The sequence below is a fragment of the Pagrus major genome, chromosome 3 (genome assembly GCF_040436345.1).
Source record: "Pagrus major chromosome 3, Pma_NU_1.0".
In the NCBI taxonomy this organism is placed as follows: domain Eukaryota; kingdom Metazoa; phylum Chordata; class Actinopteri; order Spariformes; family Sparidae; genus Pagrus; species Pagrus major.
Genome location: NC_133217.1, coordinates 8355111 through 8373272, shown reverse-complemented (window position 1 = coordinate 8373272; position 18162 = coordinate 8355111). Strand labels below are relative to the sequence as shown.

The window sequence follows — 18162 nt, the reverse complement described above, 5'->3', positions numbered from 1 at the left end:
GTCTAGCCACAGTTCCCTCAAGTACCCCGACTTAACTAAGTGCCATCACATGGCCCTGCACTGAAGTTTGTTTAATGGTGGCTGTGGTTCACAAAAATGTAAGTGATGTCATTCTTATGAGTAACATTTTCCAATACACGTCTGAAAAACAAAAAAAAAAAAGAAAAAGAAAAACGAAAAGTACGCCATTAAGTCAGGTCTAATTATCGTAGCAGACTGGAATGAATGTTTCAGGTCTGGAAAGATTTCCATGTCTAAGAGTTGTTGTTGTTGATCCACTGGGGAGCTTTGCTTTCACTTCCCTGCCAGAAAAAGACTAAACAGAGGACAACTTTGCTCTCTCTCCTCACAAAGCTCTGCTGTAATGATGCAGCGGTTTGCAAGTACAGGCTCAGATTTCTTAATGTAATTTCATCCAATTATGTTGCCATCAAAATCACCCCAAACGGTTCTGCTGAAGTGTGCTCAGGGATAATGTGCTGTGTTATTATAGTCATTTTAAATCACAACATAAGCAAATAGAAATAACACTGCTGCTGAGATTCATCAGAAAATTAGCTCGGAGGGACGCGTAAATGGATGCGAGAAGCAGGGGAGGGCTGATTACTGGTGCAGATGGTTCGGTGGATAAGATGCTCCAGATGCCTGAATGACCCACATATAGCGACCGCGTTACATTAATGATTACAGGCTAACTGGCGGAGGATTTGGGGTCCTTTATATGTTGAGTATTTTTGGCCCTCAATAAGTCTGTGGATAAAACTGTGGCTGAGAAAGCTGCAGATACATCCACATGCACATATAGGAAACACACGCCCCGTTCCTGTCGATCCTGCGGTTTTGAGTCCAATGGGGTCAGCCTTACTTCTGCATTTAGATACTGCTCATTACAGTGAGAGGACACAGTAACCACATTTGGGCTAACAACCGGTGTCCGAGCATGTGGAATGTGTATTGTTTTTAGGAAAAGAGGAACTGTGGACTCACCTCTTGCTTCCGCTTTCACCCAGAGAGCCTTAAAAGCCGTATGAGCGTGTCTTGATTTAGACTTGCAGAAAAAATAAATTATGAAGGGAATTCCTGACAGTCAGTAATTTTGTAATCTTAGACAGAGGGCGTGGAAGTCACTTCGCCTTGAGATGTTCAAACACATCCAGTCTCCCACACAGCAGCCAACTGTGGCCACAGACAGGGCAGCTGTCTTTACGAGAAGCAGAGAGAGAGAGAGCGATGCCCAGAAAAAAAGTGCTTACAAATCACTGACCATCTTCAAAGTTTGAGCTCAGCTTCCCCAAACATGTGTTATAAAAACGGCCAATGGGACATCAATCATGCGGACCGCTTTAGCAATTATCCACGTGAGGAAAGTCTCTGACAGCTAAATATCAGCTTTACCAGCAGCGCAACACCTGCTGCACTGCTTTTATGAGCATTTTGCGAATAAAGATATTTTTTACAAGTGTCTCAACATGGATCTATGAAAAAGATGTTTGAATGGGTTTACCATTAATGTCAACGGTGTGTGGCAGCTAAATGCTCATATATAGTTTGACTTCCTGCTTTCTTTACCTGCACTAGCATCTGATATGTTATTCATGCAATTTGCCAAATTATCACCTGCCTAATCCAATTTTAGACAAATCTAAAGATGTGATTTAGATGGGAAGTAGTCTTGGTTTATTACCTTAACTACTTGAATATGTTTCTCATCCTGCTGTAACAAAGAGTCCATTGAGCTGGAGGTCGACGTGGTCAGCCTCACTGGTTGAGTTCCACCTGTGTTATGTCTGCTAGTGACTAAGTGACTCATTCAAAGACACACACAGCCTTGGCACTGTCAGTGACAGATGCCAGGACCTGAATAGAAAAACAGAAAATTAAACAGCTGTGTAGTCAAGGTGCAAAATGTTCCACAGTGAAGCAATAGCCTTGTAGTCCTAAAAACAGTTTATTCTAAAACCTGTTTTTCCTTTAAATCCTTACCACTTTAGCATTTAGCATTAAAAAGTTCATTTTGACAATGTTAAGTGTTTTCTTACATGTAATTGAGGTATGTGGATATGTTAGCAATGACAACGACGTGCTGCGCTCACAGTACACAGCCCTGTTGTTCAGCAGCTAGCTAAGCAAATGGCACAAAGCACACAGCCCCTGAGGCGAGGGCAGAGCCACTGTGGCAGCCTAAGACCCGATCATCAGCTAATGTTAGCACAAAGCACACAGCCCCTGAGCTAAAGAACAAGTGAGTCACAGTGGGCGCAACAGGCTTGATCAGCAGCTAACCCAGTTAGCACAAAGCACACGCGTACAGCAGTAAGGAGTAATTGTCACATTGGGTAGCCTTTTCGGACTGAGGTACGTACATCACTGCTATTTTGCTTGTGTTGACATGATTGTAGCATTCAATAGAGATGTTTATGGACAAGAGAGCTTGTTGAATGTAGCTAGCTGCTAACATATCTCCCTGCCAGCTAGCAAGAGCTATGGTGCAGTCGGTGTAGTCAGGCAGTGCAGTCATGTGTTTCGGAGTAGCCACGGTAAAGAAGGCCTGAAGGGAGGAGGGTGGATTTTTTTTGGTTGAATACTTGGTTGGAACATTTCTCTTGTTCTTGTTGGTTTCTACAATCTTACCAACCCCAGCTTTCGTGAAAGGTCTTCAATGAAGTTCTTTCTTTTCTGATTAGAATTTCTCCCCCAAAACTACATAGTGCACCTTTAAGTATTTCTACAGTGTGGAATTGCAATTTATGCTCAAATACAGGACCAGAATTCATAATGAATGTCCTGCGTCTAACACTGTCAGTTAGATATATTAATTACGATGCACCTCCCTATGAGACTTTACAGTGAGGTCCAACGAACATCGTGAGGGCCAGGATCTTTTTTTAAACTAGAAACTATCTGCATGATTAGAAACCTCATGAGGTAAGTGAGAAAATATGTTGCCTTTTTGTATATATGTTGACCTTTTGTTTCACAAAAGATCTTAGTTTGTAACACCATAAAAATACAAGTAAAATCTGCTTTGAAACGCACTGAACATGAATAAAACTGGCCACAGGAAATGTCTCAAATTCTGTTCTAAACATGAAACTGTGCTCTTTAAACTGTCACCACACAAGCTACATGTTGACCGTGTATTTATTTTCATCTAAAGCCAGTGAAGACTTCCTTCCTTCTTTGCAGCCACAACAGTTAGAGTCCTGGCATCTGTCACAACCTACCACCCATCAAACCACAGTCAACAGCTGCTTTTTTTTCTACATCCAGCAGTGTTCGCTTCAGCCCAAAATGCAGTTTAGTTGCAGTTTTGTTCAGACACAATGTGACGTTAGATTCGCGTCTACTTCCTCAGAGGAGTATTTACCTCTCAGAACTCCTCCTCACACACATACAGCAGGCAGCCAACAAAAGGAACTGCCAGCTCAGTGTCCAACTAATATCTGCCAAAGCTTTAAAAATCAGTGACGCAAATATGAAAAGGGTTCATATGACACCCCTATTTAACTACTTTTATAAAATCCCTGTTGGGTTTTAAGATAAGTTTACTTCAACAATGAAGCTAATCTCTTGCTCCGTCTCTGTTTTTTTTATTTTATGGCATCACTATCCCGCATTCATAAAGGAAAGGTGGCAGAGGAAAGAGGCCCTAATGGTCTGCAGAAGTTTTATCCAGATGTGAATACGGAAAATACAGCTAAGTTGTCCTGAGAATAATAAAGTGGCACAGAAGAATACTCTTATGTAACCAGTGAACCAGCCTTCAGATACACTCAATCCAAACATTGTGACTGAGGGTGTTTCGTCAAAATGAAAGTTTTCAGCTCGACTTTACTTCAAAAACACTGTGATTCAGATACATGTTTCTGGAGCTGATTTATGAAATAAATGCTGTTACGTAAATCCCCATCTTCAAGACAACTAAAAGGGGAAAAAAATAGGAAATGAGGGAGAAATAATGAACCGCAGAACTCAAAAGGTTTGTCATTCATGGCTGGGAGGGAAAGAAAAGTCTGGACAGAAGTTTGTTTTTCTGAGACATACATTGTGAGCAGTTTGTCAGACTGATATAATGCATCATGCACATACCATACATTTCCTGACACACTTGACTTTCAACATCTGAAGATAAACATTTTGTACGGAGTGTGATGTACCGCCTCAGAGGTCATACCATCGATCTGAAACTCTAAGTGGTTTCGGCTTTCTAATTTGAAACTTCAGCAGCGTCATTCTTGGACACAGATACCAGATAAACACACCAGCTAAAGATAACTTCCAGTTTCCACTCTGCAGATTCGTGAGAGATTAACTCATGGGCTAAATAAGATGTAGTAATCTGACTTAAAATCACTCGGTGCAGCAGATCCAATAAATAGAAGGTTGTTTTAAGACATATATTTATATCTTATGTTGTCAGTTTTTCTGATGTCCCTTAAGAAAGAGGAACTCAGTTTTGTTCTACACTTTAACACAAATGGTTTGAATGCTTGAGCACAGCTGGGTGTGATGACAGGCGTGAAGGAGAGTTTTAACACAAAGTAAGTACTGGTGCCTTTTGCACATCTCTTCTAAACTGCAGTGAAGCCATAAAGACTAAACACAGAAAGCACAAAGACAGTAGAAACGACTACCATGAAGCAAATAAAATCACTGAAAAGCATTTTTTTTAAAAAGTGGGTTTTCAAAAATGATTAAAAAGACAAGACAAGACTGAGTTTGCAGCCCTGATATCCTTAGGCAGGTCAGTCCAAAGTCTAGGAGCCCTCACTGCAAAGGCTCTATCACCTTTGTGTATTAATGGAGACCTTGGAACAACAAGGAATGACACATCTGAGGATCTCAGGGAGTGGGAAGGGACATAAGGCAATAAAAGTATTGTTCAAAAACTTGAAGTGAGGCCTTGCAGGACTAGAACACTTGAGAGTTGGATGAGAAGATGGCCATCAGTCTCATGTCTGTAAATATGAAGCTACCGCCAGAAGCTGGTTAGCTTAGCTTAGTTGTTTAGTTGCTTACCCTAGCTTCCGGTCTTTGTGCTAAGCTAAGCTAATGGGCTGCTGGCTGTAGCTAAACATTTAGCATAGAGACAAGAGAGCTTATCAATCTTCTCATTTAGCTCTTGGCATGGATTGGACTAAATGTATATACCAGGATGTTGAACTTTTCCTTTAATTTAGTCCGTGCAATGTCAGAAAATAGTGAGAAAAGTCATCCTCTTGTTCTTTCAGCTTCATATTATATAAGGCAAAGAAATAAACTAATCAAATATTTACAATGGAACAGGTAAAACAGTCAATGCCTGGTATTTTCTCTTGAAAAATGATTCAAATCAATTTTCAAAACAGTTCATAATTCAGTCATTTTCTGACAACTGAAACATTTCAGATCTAATTTACTTTAATTTCCTTTCCATGCTTTCTAATACAACAAACAGGCAAATAACAGTCATACCTTTATTGTGAAATGTGCCAAGATAAAACATTTTGACATTTACTTCACAAGTCTGAATGGAAACAAGACACCGCAGAATACACTACAACAGTGCTCTCAGTGACTACTAAATAACTACAGCATTGTGTGAACCCCTCCTCTCTCTGGTCTGTCTTGTGTGTCTCAACACTCTTGCTAGCCCTCTTCCTCGTTTCATTACAGGAAGTGAGTTTGCAGTATGATGCAGCGCTGTCACCACAGCCTGTGACAGGTCATTGCTGTAAACTCTTGTGAAGATGGTACTTCTGTAGCGCCACACTCTGCTGCTGCCACCATGCCCTGCCTGGGCCTTCATCTCTCTCAGCACTGTTGATGCCATCACAGCAGGCGAGCTACAACTCCTACAGGTATTTGTCTATACTTTATCACATTTGCTACAGAATTTCCGTATCAGAGGAACTGCTATTGCTCCATACTGGTCAACTGAACACTAGTGTGTGATGTAACCTAAGAATATGCTACACACAGACATAATGTGTTGAAATACATATTTTTTTAAGAGTGTATGATTGTATGTTTTTTGCCATATTAATTCAGTATCACTAATCATTGTTAGCTGTCCGGTTCTGCAAGGGAAAACCGAGTCTGATAACATCTAGCCTCAGCTTCCCCATTCTGAGCCTGTCAGTTGATGTTGTTCAGTGGCCAGCATGTAGGAAGTTACAGACTTGATAGTGCAGCAGAAAAAAAGAAGTGTAGTGCTATAAAGATAATTCACATGAGTATGTGAGACTATTCACATTCGTACATATCTGTGCTCACTTCAGGCTGGAGGATGGGGAATATGATGCGAGGCGCAACCGCCAAAAACGACAAGGTCAACGCAGATATTGGTGACAGCTCTCTGAAGGGTAAGATTATTAAAATAACATCCTTTGTTTTGTTTTTTTTCAATTGCAGCACAGACGTTTGAATCATTGTGTCAAGTGTGATTAAATAGTGTGGCGTTATGCGCTGTGCCTGCACACAGCACGGAAGATCGTCGACCTCTCGCTTAACAGAAATGTTACAACATGCACAGCTAGAGATGTCGTGATACTGAAATTTTACAAAAAGAATCAGCAATACTCTCTGAGGATTGGGTCTTGGACATTTTTGGACTTCGTTCAAAACATGATGTCTGTCTAGCAGCATTTGGCCGTGTTTGTTAACGCTGTAAATATTGTTCTTGGCAGGTTTGGAGGACGACATGGTGGTGGTGCTTCAGGACTACCCGTCTGCTGAAATCGGCAAGCCCATCTACAAGATGGGAGAGAAGCTCAGGCTTATCGCTCAGTACGATGATGTTTTTTGTAATCTTGCTTAAAAATCCAGACATAAGTAAGATCTCAAACAGCTATGAGGAAATAAAGTCAACAAAAAGAAAAAAGAAAGGACTACTTTGTAACTTGATGTCGTTAGTTTGCAGTAAAGAGAAGTGGTCAGAATATAAGGTCAGTGATTGATTCCTCTTTGTCTGTTTATGGTGTTCAGGGAGGCCTACTGGTGGAGAGTCCGCTCCGTCCAAACAGGGAAGGAGAACTACATACCCAACAGCCACGTGGCAAAAGTGTACCATGGGTGCGTAAAGTTAAACTGACACTATTTCCTAGTATTGTAGAATGCATTTTTTCCACTACTTGGATAGGATTTCACTGCTACAGGATTTAATGTGATCCAATGTTTCTGTTGCTTCGTCAGTTGGCTGTTTGAGGGAGTGGGGAGGCAGAAGGCCGAGGAGTTGCTCTGTCTACCTAGGAACAGAGTGGGCTCCTTTCTGGTGCGAGAGAGCAGCAGGGAGAGGGGTGAGTACGTTTCCTTACGGAGCGGTCAGTCAGTCTGCAGTCAGATCTGGTAGTTTGCTTGGTCTGTTTCTCTAGAGTGAAAAGTCTGCAGAAGGAAATGAAATGCTTGTCAACAAGCAGGCATGTGCCGAGATCAGATCAGGATGATGTTGAAATAAGAGCAAAAGGGAAGCCAAGATCATCGCCACATCCATGAAGAGGGAACAAGAACAAAAAACAAGCTAAAATAATATTTTGACAAAATAGAGAATCAGAATCAGAAATACTTTATTGGTCCTCAAGGAAAAATTGGTCTTTCTGGAAAAGAAATATCACACTATAGAGAGATTTTAATAAAATGAATAGAGAAGACAATAAGAAAAAAGACTAAGTAAAAATAAAATATACAAGTAATGAAATATAAAATAACATAAAAAAAATGTGGGCATTAAACTATAATATTACAACTATAATAGATACCACTCTCCTGTTTGTACAATATGAAGCTACACAGGGCTGCCCAAAGTTGGGCCCGTGGGCCAAAGTTGGCCATAAAGTTCAATTTTGCCGTCAGATTTTTCTAGTTAGTATAAAAAAATAATAATACAAAAAAACATAATAGTTACTAAATAGTTACACATGCCCAACAATACGGGTAATTATCAGTCCATATTGGTCAGCGGATTCCAGCACAATGTCTAACATTCTAGGTAGGAGGAGGAACACTAAACAGCCAGCAGCAGCAGGATATATGTAGGTCCAAAGGCAACAAAATCCACCTGCCAGCACCTCTAAAGCTCTCAAATTAAAACGTCATATCATAATCACTATCACTATTTCTAGGAGATGTATCAGGGAAATTACTTGTGGATTCTCCCCTGAGAAATTCTGTGTGGTCATACTTTGATCTGCAACTTTTCTTTCCTCTTTATACAAAAACACACAGTGTCAACAGTGACTAAGCATGTGAGTGGGTGGAAGTTACAGTGCAGGATTGACATTTCTTTGTGTGTGTGTGTGTGTGTGTGTGTGTGTGTGTGTGTGTGTGTGTGTGTGTGTGTGTGTGTGTGTGTGTGTGTGCGCGTGTGTGTCGTACCCTCAGGTCAGTATTCGCTGTCGGTGAAGCACATGATCGTGAAGCACTATCGCATCTTCAGACTGGACAACAGCTGGTACTATATCTCCCCTCGCCTCACTTTCCAGTGCCTTGAAGATATGATCAACCACTACTCTGGTGGGTGAATGCACAAACATCAACAAATGTAGTGTTACACACGTACATAACAGGCACACAATCAGACTTAAAATAATTCATCATGTTCTTAATATAGAAGCATTTCTTATCAGCGCTCATCACTCTATATATTTCCTGCTCTGACAGAACATTCTTGATACAAAACAGGAAATGAGATACAATATGCGTGCTTGATAATAACTACTGGTGCATACACAGTGAGAAGTGTTAGTGCTGCTTTCTGTAATGATGCAGATATTCTGGGCCAATATGGACTAAGTTTGGTTCTGTCTGAGCAGTTGAGTGTGAACGCGTTTAATGCAAACTATGCAGCATTTGTTTGTGGTCGTTTGTAAGCTGCTGAGAAATACTTTACTTCCCTTATCCTTGCATTTTCAGATTTTGCAGATGGCCTGTGTTGTGTGTTAACCTCCCCCTGTCTGTCGAGCACGATCGTGCCCTCAGATGCAAATCTTGAAGGACCACCTGTGGTCATGAGACGCAACTTTGACTGGAAGAAAGTGGACAGGTACGATACAGGCTTGGTGACGATATTTATTAGCTTTGATCTGTCTGTCAGCATAAAAGAGCCTATTGAATTGATCGCCATCGGTTTTGATAATCGATTAATCGTTTAAAGCAATTTTTAATCAAAAACACACCAGTATTAGATTTACTGTGTCAGTTATTTTAAGAATAATCATTTATATTATATTTTGTTTTGTATTTTCGTCCATGCAAGAATGATTTCATTTTTGAATTCTTTTTCATTTTCACTTTTTAACATTTTGAGTTTTCTGGTTTTATTCATCCTGTGACAGTAAACTAAATATCTTTGGGGTGTGAGAAGAAAAAACTTGAAGGACGTCATCTTGGGCTTATGGGGGCAATATGTAAGAATTGGCAATCTGTTGAAGTAACAATCCAAACAATTAGGGGGCAGCATGTCAACAGAGTAACCGCTAACTGGTGCTAACTATAGCTGCCATTAGCAAGTTAGCGCCTGTGCTAGTGGTCCGGACTGGGAGCATGGAGCTCTGGGGAAGTGTTGGTGTTATTTACACAACTAGCACAGGAGCTGTGGACTACTAGGACGAGGGGGTTTTCAGCTCCGGGACGGGGAACCCAGCGGGGAATCCTGACAGGAAGTGGTGCCATAATATAACATGAACAATGTATTTTCAAATAACGCAACGATTAATCAAGAAAATAATCGCCAGATTAATCAACAACAACAAAAAATCATTAGTTGCTCTAGTTGAGGTCATAATGATTCATCTTATTTGCTGTAAGCTGATCCCTGGTCTTGATTATAGATTAGGGCTGCAATTAACGATTATTTCTTTCACAGATTAATCTGCTGATTACTTTCTCAATTGATAAGTTAAATGTTTTCTGTATAAAATGTTTGATACAGTGAAAATTGTGTCTTATAATTTCCCAGAGCCCAACATGACTTATTTAAATGGCTTGTTTTATCTGCCAAATTATGAGAAAGAAAACACCAATCACTCAAACTGGGACAAGATATAAAATATTGCTTTTAAAAATCAGCTGCCATATTATCTTTTAGTATAATGTGCAATATCACTTTTTTATTACTTTTCAGTATCATTGCCAATCCTAATTATTCTGTTTTAGTTATATTTAGTTTATTTATTTTACTTCATTTATCCTACTTTATTGCTATTCTGTTATTATTATTATTTACACTGTATATTTATTACTTTGTCACGCCAAAAAAAATCAGGATAAGTAAAGTTCTATCTCGTGTTATCTCATCTTCGATATGTTTTTTGCATTTCCTCTTGAAAAATGTCTGGAACAATTAAGCAATTATCAAAATAGTTTCCCTCATTTGAAAAAAAAAAAGAAATAATATGACAATACTGATGCTCTGTTGTCATTTTTCCATCTCCTCCCTTTACAGGAGACATCTGGTCAGCACAGAGAGCTGTGACGACAACATGGTGAGCTACGGAGTCAGGAACAGCATCGCTGCATACCTGTCCTTTTCTAAGAATCAGCAGCCCACACAGATGGGAGCAGAGAGCAGGAAGAAGAAGAGTAAATCTCTTTATGTGCTCCCTGAGAGCAACCTCACAAACATGGACTATGAAGATGACTTCTAGAGAAGGCTGAGGGATTCAAAAGACTGGAATACCTGCAGGTGGAGGGCAGAGGGCATCCTTCTGAGCAATCTGAATGTCTGCAGTGGGTGGCACTGAAGTGACATTTGTGTAAAGCATCCCCAAACATTGAAGTGTGTTATAATTTCTAATGTGAGCACTATGAAGTACTTTAACAATAACTTGAATGCGTGACCACTTACATGTTGACTCAACTTATAAAGAAGGACTATATGGAGTTGAACTGGACAATGGTGCAATCGAACTGTGAAGTGTGTTCAGTTAATACTGAGCCAGAAAAACAACCAGCCTGGCATTATGAAGGTTAAAATGGAGACTTGAATGCTGCATGTGTTGTTGGGTAATATTAATGTGTTCATGAGCATTAGTGGCTTTCAAACTAATTCTTGCTTCTTAATAAATGTCAGAAGGTGAAATACACTTTGAAACCAGCTTGACACCAACATACAGTGATTGTTTTTGTTTTTTTACCACTTTTATTTTGACCTTATTTGGTCCTAGTTTTTATGGAAAACATGTTTTGTGTGTGTTGTGTTTGAACAGTTACAAATCCAGCAGATACGGAGAAACATTAGCAATAATTTGGAGTTGCGTTTTGTCCTTTTTTGCCTCTCCTATTATTCGAGTATTTTTAGAGGCCTGAAGAGATAAAGCTGTGTTATATCACACAAAGAGCCAAGATTATAGAAAAGTTTAAAAAATTAAAATATTTATGTAGTTTATTATTCCTACACAGGCAATCCTCTTGCGACCCCTTTGGTTCTACTAGCTGACTCTGCTGTGTTTCTGCTCACATTCTCGGACATATGTATCATGCTTTACTCTCTGACTCAGATGCACTGACTGCAGCAAGGAGCAGAAAGCTATAGATAACGACGAATGCTGCTCTCTTTATTTAGACCCAAGTTTATGTTTTCACATACAGTCTGCTCTTTGGGGTTAGTGGTTACAAATATTCAAGGTCAAGCCCTTGAATACAGAACTGGAAGTAGGTTTTAGGTTTTTCTGGCACTAATGATTCAGCAGTGGTGATAAATGTCTAATGTTTGCATGCCTGTAATAAAGATATGCTGTTGTTTATCGTCTAATAGCAGACGCTCAGTCAGCCTGTCATATGGTAAACATATGAAATTAGTTAGACAATCACACTGGCAAGAATAAGGACAACACAGGAAATTCAACAATATCAACAGTTTGGCCAGATGTTTTTTTTTTTAATTTAGGGATTCTCAGAACATCCGCCCATTGGAGTCAGTGTGGCTCATATCCCCTGAATTCTGCTTGTAAGACACATAACTACTTATTTGAAAATTGTTAATAAATTATAGCCTGTGAGGCTGATCGATGATGTGTCATACCTCATGGTAGCTGTTTGTCACCTTACATACACTCTTCTGTTACTGGCCTAGATCTCAAACTTGGATTCATCAGTATAAATGAGTCAGACCATTTACAGTATAAACAGAACACAGATACAAATATGCAAGTATTTGCATGTGTGTGTGTGTGTGTGTGTGTTTGTGTTTAAATATATGCATAGGTCTATAGCATAGTTTTAATAACATTATATCAGTATTCCTTAAACATATGATGAACTTTCTCCACAGGATCATGACTCCAGCTGTGGTTTAATGTCTTGTTGGTGGCTTTTCTGGTGAGATTATTCATTTAGTCTCCTCAATAAATTCCAGTTTTGGTATTCAAAGATCATATGGATAACATTTTTTTGGAGATAAACCATGTAAAAAAAAATACATCTACAGAACTTGTAGAAAGGTGCACAATAAAAGTAGCAGTTTTCCTTAAAAACATTATTATGATTACATATAATACCATTGGTACTAGTGTTAGCTGGTGCACAAACTGGCAACCACTTGTAGGGGCAGACACGTTTTCAGTTTAAACTGAAAAGGGAAGTTGTGACAGAAGTTGTACAGACACAATTTCTTCATGGCTTTGTTCAAAACAATACATGACTGCCTTTCTCAAACTGTCACAGTATCATATTTCATAACTTTGTGAAGATGCTAATATCGCTCAAGGTGGAAAGGTGACTCAGTCCTCCCTGTATGACACGGCCGTCCCTGAAAGGGCCATCAGTGGAAATCATGCTAGCAACTGGAACCAGAGATCCTGTAGCACCACACAGAATGATAAAAATCCATGGTGATGACTGGACCTACTGAAGAACTATAAAATCCACACTGTCACCATCACCAACAGAAGAGATTGTTGCTAAAAAAGGATAAATGGAAATTCCCTCAATGACAATGGCAACCCTCATCCAAGGTAACTGCACCAGCTGTTTTCTGTTAGGTGCACCAGTGCACCAGTGAGATCTATGTAGAGTGTATACTGGTAACATTGTTTTGCTCATAACTCTGTTTTCTTTATCTTCAGCTGTGCTGTGATCTCATCTACCGAACGTGGGACTTCCAAAACCTTTGAGTGTCATGACATGGAATTTTTTATGTATCCACTCAGTATGTCTTTTGTCTGTCACTCCCTCTCAGTGCTTAGTGTTAGCACTGTATTATTGTAGCACATGAGTACGTCAGAGCTATTCTCAGGGAATTTCTACCATGAGGTATGACACATCATCGATCAGCCTCACAGGCAGCAATAATTCCAACATTGACCCTCCATCACTGGGCCACTGTCAGAGGGGGGTCGATGGTTGTTTTACAACAACAAAAATTAAGGCACTAACGTTAAGCAGTCTATAAATTGTTCACAAGTTTATAATAAGTAGTTATAAGTGTCTTATAAACCAATAATAGATGTGTTAATTATGCTATTATTAACCCTTCTATAGCCTTATTAATGTTATCAAGCACCTTATTAATGTTGATAAGCAGTCTATAATTTCTCAACAATTTTCAAATAAGTAGTTATGTGTCTTATAAGCAGAATTCAGGGGATATGAGCCACACTGACTCCAATGGGCAGATGTTCTGAGAATCCCTGAATTCTACAAACATCTGGCCAAACTGTTGATATTGTTGAACTTCCTCTGTTGTCCTGATTCTTGCCAGTGTGACTGTCTCACTAATTTCATATGTTTACCATATGACAGGCTGACTGAGCGTCTGCTATTAGACAATAAACAACAGCATATCTTTATTACAGGCATGCAAACATTAGACATTTATCACCACTGCTGAATCATTAGTGCCAGAAAAACCTAAAACCTACTTTCTGTTCTGTATTCAAGGGCTTGACCTTGAACATTTGTAACCACTAACCCCAAAGAGCAGACTGTATGTGAAAACATAAACTTGGGTCTAAATAAAGAGAGCAGCATTCGTCGTTATCTATAGCTTTCTGCTCTTTGCCGGTGCATCTGAGTCAGAGAGTAAAGCATGATACATATGTCCGAGAGTGTGAGCAGAAACACAGCAGAGTCAGTTAGTCAGTGTAGAGGAGAGGTCAAGTTAGTTAGAGAAGTGAACAACGTGTTAGTTCTCTACAAACAGTGGTTTCCAACATGGGTGGCCGGACCTAGACAAGTGGTCGCAAGAGGGTTGCCTGTGTAGGAATACTAAACTACATAAATATTAACATTTTTAAAACTTTTCTATAATCTTGGCTTTTTGTGTGAAATAACGGACAGCTTCATCTCTTCAGGCATCTAAAGATAATCAAATAAACCAGTCCAAGCAGTTAAAATCTCTCTGCTCGGACCTCATAGACAAGCAAACTGCAACAAGGGGTGTCAAAGTAAAAAAGACTGCTTTGTATTAAGCTGGAACAAGAATAACAAAGGGAGGAACTGGTTAAAAACAAGCTGTAACAGTAACCATCAGAGGTTGTGAAACCTCACGGCTGCTGTGATCACCTTCCTGAGAAATTTATAGAGAAAAACAAATTTTTCAGGAAGTTGGTGTACATCCTCAAAACGTTGCTTGCTCTGGCTATACAATTTATACGTTTTCATTAAATTCATGAGCCAACTGCGTGTGACTAGTTAAGACGAGGTCAGCGCTTTCTTCTCAGTTTAAAAGCAGGATCAAATACGTGTGCTTCCCCCTGGTTTTAAAGGGTCATAAAATACCTGCAAGTAACCAACTGGAAGAGATGCAAGCAATGCCAGTGTGTGTGTGTGTGTGTGTGTGTGTGTGTGTGTGTGTTGAGTGGAACAAGCAGTGATGCAGATGCAGACACATCTGGTAGGCGACTGCTGCACCATGCAGAGACTGCAGTCCAGTCAGCAATACTCACCCCTCACATCAGGCTGCCTCTCCAGACCATGTGGAACCAGTCTAAGAAAGACTAGAGAGTGTAAGATCTTGCTCTCAGTGAATTTGATGACTATATAGCGTGAGTTTAATGCCCCTTTCACACTGGACAAAAAAAACACTACATCTGACTTTTTTCTTCAGTGGGAAAGGTCACAATCTGCATTTACTCTCAGTACAAAAGACTTCATTGTCACGGGTGTTTATGGCCTCCAGCTCCAATTGAGCTTTGATGAAAAAGACACCCTGGGGTAGCACTTTATAATAACCATCATTAGTTATTGGTTATTTCACTGTTATCAAAGCATTTATTGAGCAATTTTAAAGGTTTATAAACATCACTTTATAATCCAAATCCATCCAAATAATGTTGATAGATTAACTACAATATTTATTAACCATTTACAAAGTGTCATAAACCTCAGTAGTCACAATTCTTTAAAGGTTTCTTAAAGGTGCAATATGTGAATTTAAAAAAACATTTTTTCTAAAATTATCAACAGAAAGTGAAGCTAGAGCAGGATCAAATATGTGTGTTTCCTCCTGGTTTTAAAGTGTTGTAAAACATTCCTGCAAGTAACCAACTGGAAGAGATGTGAGCAATGTGTGTGCGAAAGTGTGTGATCCAGGTCATTCTGCTCATTACTGCTGTGGTGCAATCAGCGTCCTATGAGGAATACTGGCAGCTACGGGCGTCGTTTAGGTGTGACAACCAGCGAGAAACTGCCATCAATGGCGGCTCCTAAAGAAATTTAAAAAGATGTTTTCGCTCTTATCCCGGCTGAATCTGAATGAAGACAAAGTTATGAAAAACACTCCCCATCAAAGGCCACTTGTATATTCAAAATAAACCTAATTCTCCCCCTGACTGATCTGATCATCCATATTCACATCAGTGAACATTCAACAAAAAAAAGCCACTCTTCCCTGAAGTCAAGCAGCCATTTACTGTAATACCAATGCAGATAAGAAAGACAATACTCCGTCTTCCTGCCAATCATCACACATTTGTGTGTGGACATTGTGAAAACAAAGGCTCCCAGTGGGATGAAGAGCGGAAGAATTACAACGTTAAAAAAAGCCAAACACCCGCACAGTGCATGTTGTCTTACGAGAAAGCCCTGGGTTTGAGATGACTTAATGATGAGACAGAATGGATCCTAAGTTGAGTCCCTTGTCCTCCGTCTGATTCTTGTTTGATGTTACAGTGGATGTAAGCACCAAGGAAAACACTCAAACGATGCACTCTGCCCTTAGATTTTTTTTCCCTCCGTGAACAAAAACAAGATGAGGAAGGAGAGCGGAGGGCCCGTCGATGTCTCTGTCCCTGAATGGGATCAAGGCTTGGAGAGAAAAAGGGGTTGGATAAGCGAAGGAAATTAACAGATGGACGGAGATTCCTCTTCCTCCAGCCTGTTTTCTGTTAATCAGCTTCTTCTAATCTCACCACATCCTCCCCTTACCCCCGGGGCCCAGCTGTCTAAACCTCTGACTTCACCACTTGTGCACTGGACGCTCACCAGTGAGCTACGAAGAAATCCTTAAAAAATGTTTGCTTTGCCAAAAAAAACCAAAAAAAAAAAAACCCAAAACGCTTTCTGTGCTCTTTCTTGTGTTAATTAAACTGCTGTTTTCCCTCTCCGTACCACTGACTTCATCACATGAAACTGTGGCTGATAATCGAAGTGAGATCATCTTCAGCGGGGGGTTTTGTCGGGGTTTTCAGATATAATATAAATTTGTTTTTCTTATATATAGGTTGGGTGTTCATTTCCTGTGAAAAAACAAAACCTTACACTGTGAGTGTAACACTGTTACTGCTCTCAGCTTATTTTGGTGCAAAATGTGATGTTCCACTCTAACTTTAACTCTGACCACTTCCTGCAGGTGGAGAATAGAAACAGATTTGTATCTGCCTCTTTCACCGAAATGGACACAAACATGGCAGCTACAGATTGAAAGATAATAACAGCAATTTACTGAGAAGCGAGGTTAAAAACCGACAAATTAACTGACCCAAAGTGCGATCTTTCTTGACAATTTTTTACCAAACCTCTCCCAAAGAGCACTGTCAACAACACAGTCCTCGCTTCAGAAACAGCACATGAGAACATGTCCTTTAGTGCTGCACCAAGAGCCTCAGCCAACACACACAACCATATCCAAGGCTGCTGTCCAGAGAGCTACGGGAAAAACAAACAAAAACCAAAAAAGAAAGCTCCGAATGTCCACATCTTTGCCAGGGAATGGAGTGTTCTTATGTGACCTGCCAGGAATCTGTGCTCTCATTCCTTCAGGCCTGTAGTACAGACGATCGGGTGGTGACGTGCATTGTGCTCTTAAAAGAGACCTATTATGCTTTTTTTTTTTTTTCTCTCCTTCAGTGTGTTATATATGTTCTTGTGCATTTAAAAGACCTTGAAAGTTGAACAGGTTAAAGTCTGCACCAACAGAAGCTCCTTTCTCCCACTGAAAACACTGCTCCTGAAACGCCTCATCAGTAGCCCTGCATTTAATTCCGTGACTTTGTGAAATCACACTACGTCACAGAGTCACACGTGCAAAAGTTATGCCAGGCGGCTAGTTTGGCACCTAAGAATTAATTAAGCACAGCCACTCTGTTGTTGTTGGCGGTGCTGGGTCAGGGGTGTGTGAGCTGACCAATCAGAGGAGTATTCAGGAGGAGGGGCCTTAAAGGGACGGGAGCTAAAACAGATCGTTTTAGACAGAGGGGGAATACAGGTCTGCAGCTCTGGACAGCATGAGAAAACTGATGTGTTTTTGAGCATTAAAGCATGTAAACCTATTTAAGTAGTAATCCCAAATACAATTATGAACCTGAAAATGAGCATAATATGTCTTATTTAAAGTATTGTATTCATATTGTGTGGTAAAATAAATGTTTAAAGGAGAAACAGGCAAGGGAAAAATGCTAACAATCGCTGCAAAACTGCAGCATGAGAAGGCAGAGCTGTGCTTTGTGTGCTTTCATTGGCGTTTTTCTGGAGTGGACAGGTTTGTACAGTTACCTTTGTAATTTCAGAATGAGGAAACTTTTACCTTGCTCGTAACAGCTGCTTTATGAGCTGGACTCAAGTGATCTTGTTACAAGTTTGGTCTTCCTGGAATTTTCCATTGAGAGCAAACTTACACCACAATGACGCTGAACAATATGGGATCATTTCAACACTTCAATGAAAGGCTGAGGAGCCCAAACCTAGCAGGGTGTTTTTGAAGAAAATTTGGATCTGGAAAGCTTCAGTATGAGGGAGAGGCCTAAGTGA

General features: G+C 40.0%; 1 protein-coding gene across 1 annotated transcript; it reads left to right on the top strand.

Annotated features, from left to right (window-relative positions):
• The first annotated feature begins 5667 nt into the window (after nt 1–5667).
• sla1a (Src like adaptor 1a) lies at nt 5668–11986 on the top strand. Its single transcript, XM_073462779.1, has 8 exons — nt 5668–5840; nt 6261–6344; nt 6669–6768; nt 6967–7053; nt 7174–7277; nt 8359–8490; nt 8890–9019; nt 10421–11986. The coding sequence occupies exons 2-8, from the start codon at nt 6269–6271 to the stop codon at nt 10620–10622; spliced, it is 831 nt and encodes a 276-aa protein (XP_073318880.1). The 5' UTR covers nt 5668–5840; nt 6261–6268; the 3' UTR covers nt 10623–11986.
• The last annotated feature ends 6176 nt before the right edge of the window (nt 11987–18162 follow it).

Excerpts from the sequence above, each read along its gene's own strand:
- sla1a (XM_073462779.1), top strand. The coding sequence starts at position 6,269 with ATGGGGAATATGATGCGAGGCGCAACCGCCAAAAACGACAAGGTCAAC. Across the intron at positions 7,054-7,173 it reads GTGGCAAAAGTGTACCATGG|TTGGCTGTTTGAGGGAGTGG; the intron begins GTGCGTAAAGTT and ends TTGCTTCGTCAG. Across the intron at positions 9,020-10,420 it reads GACTGGAAGAAAGTGGACAG|GAGACATCTGGTCAGCACAG; the intron begins GTACGATACAGG and ends CTCCCTTTACAG.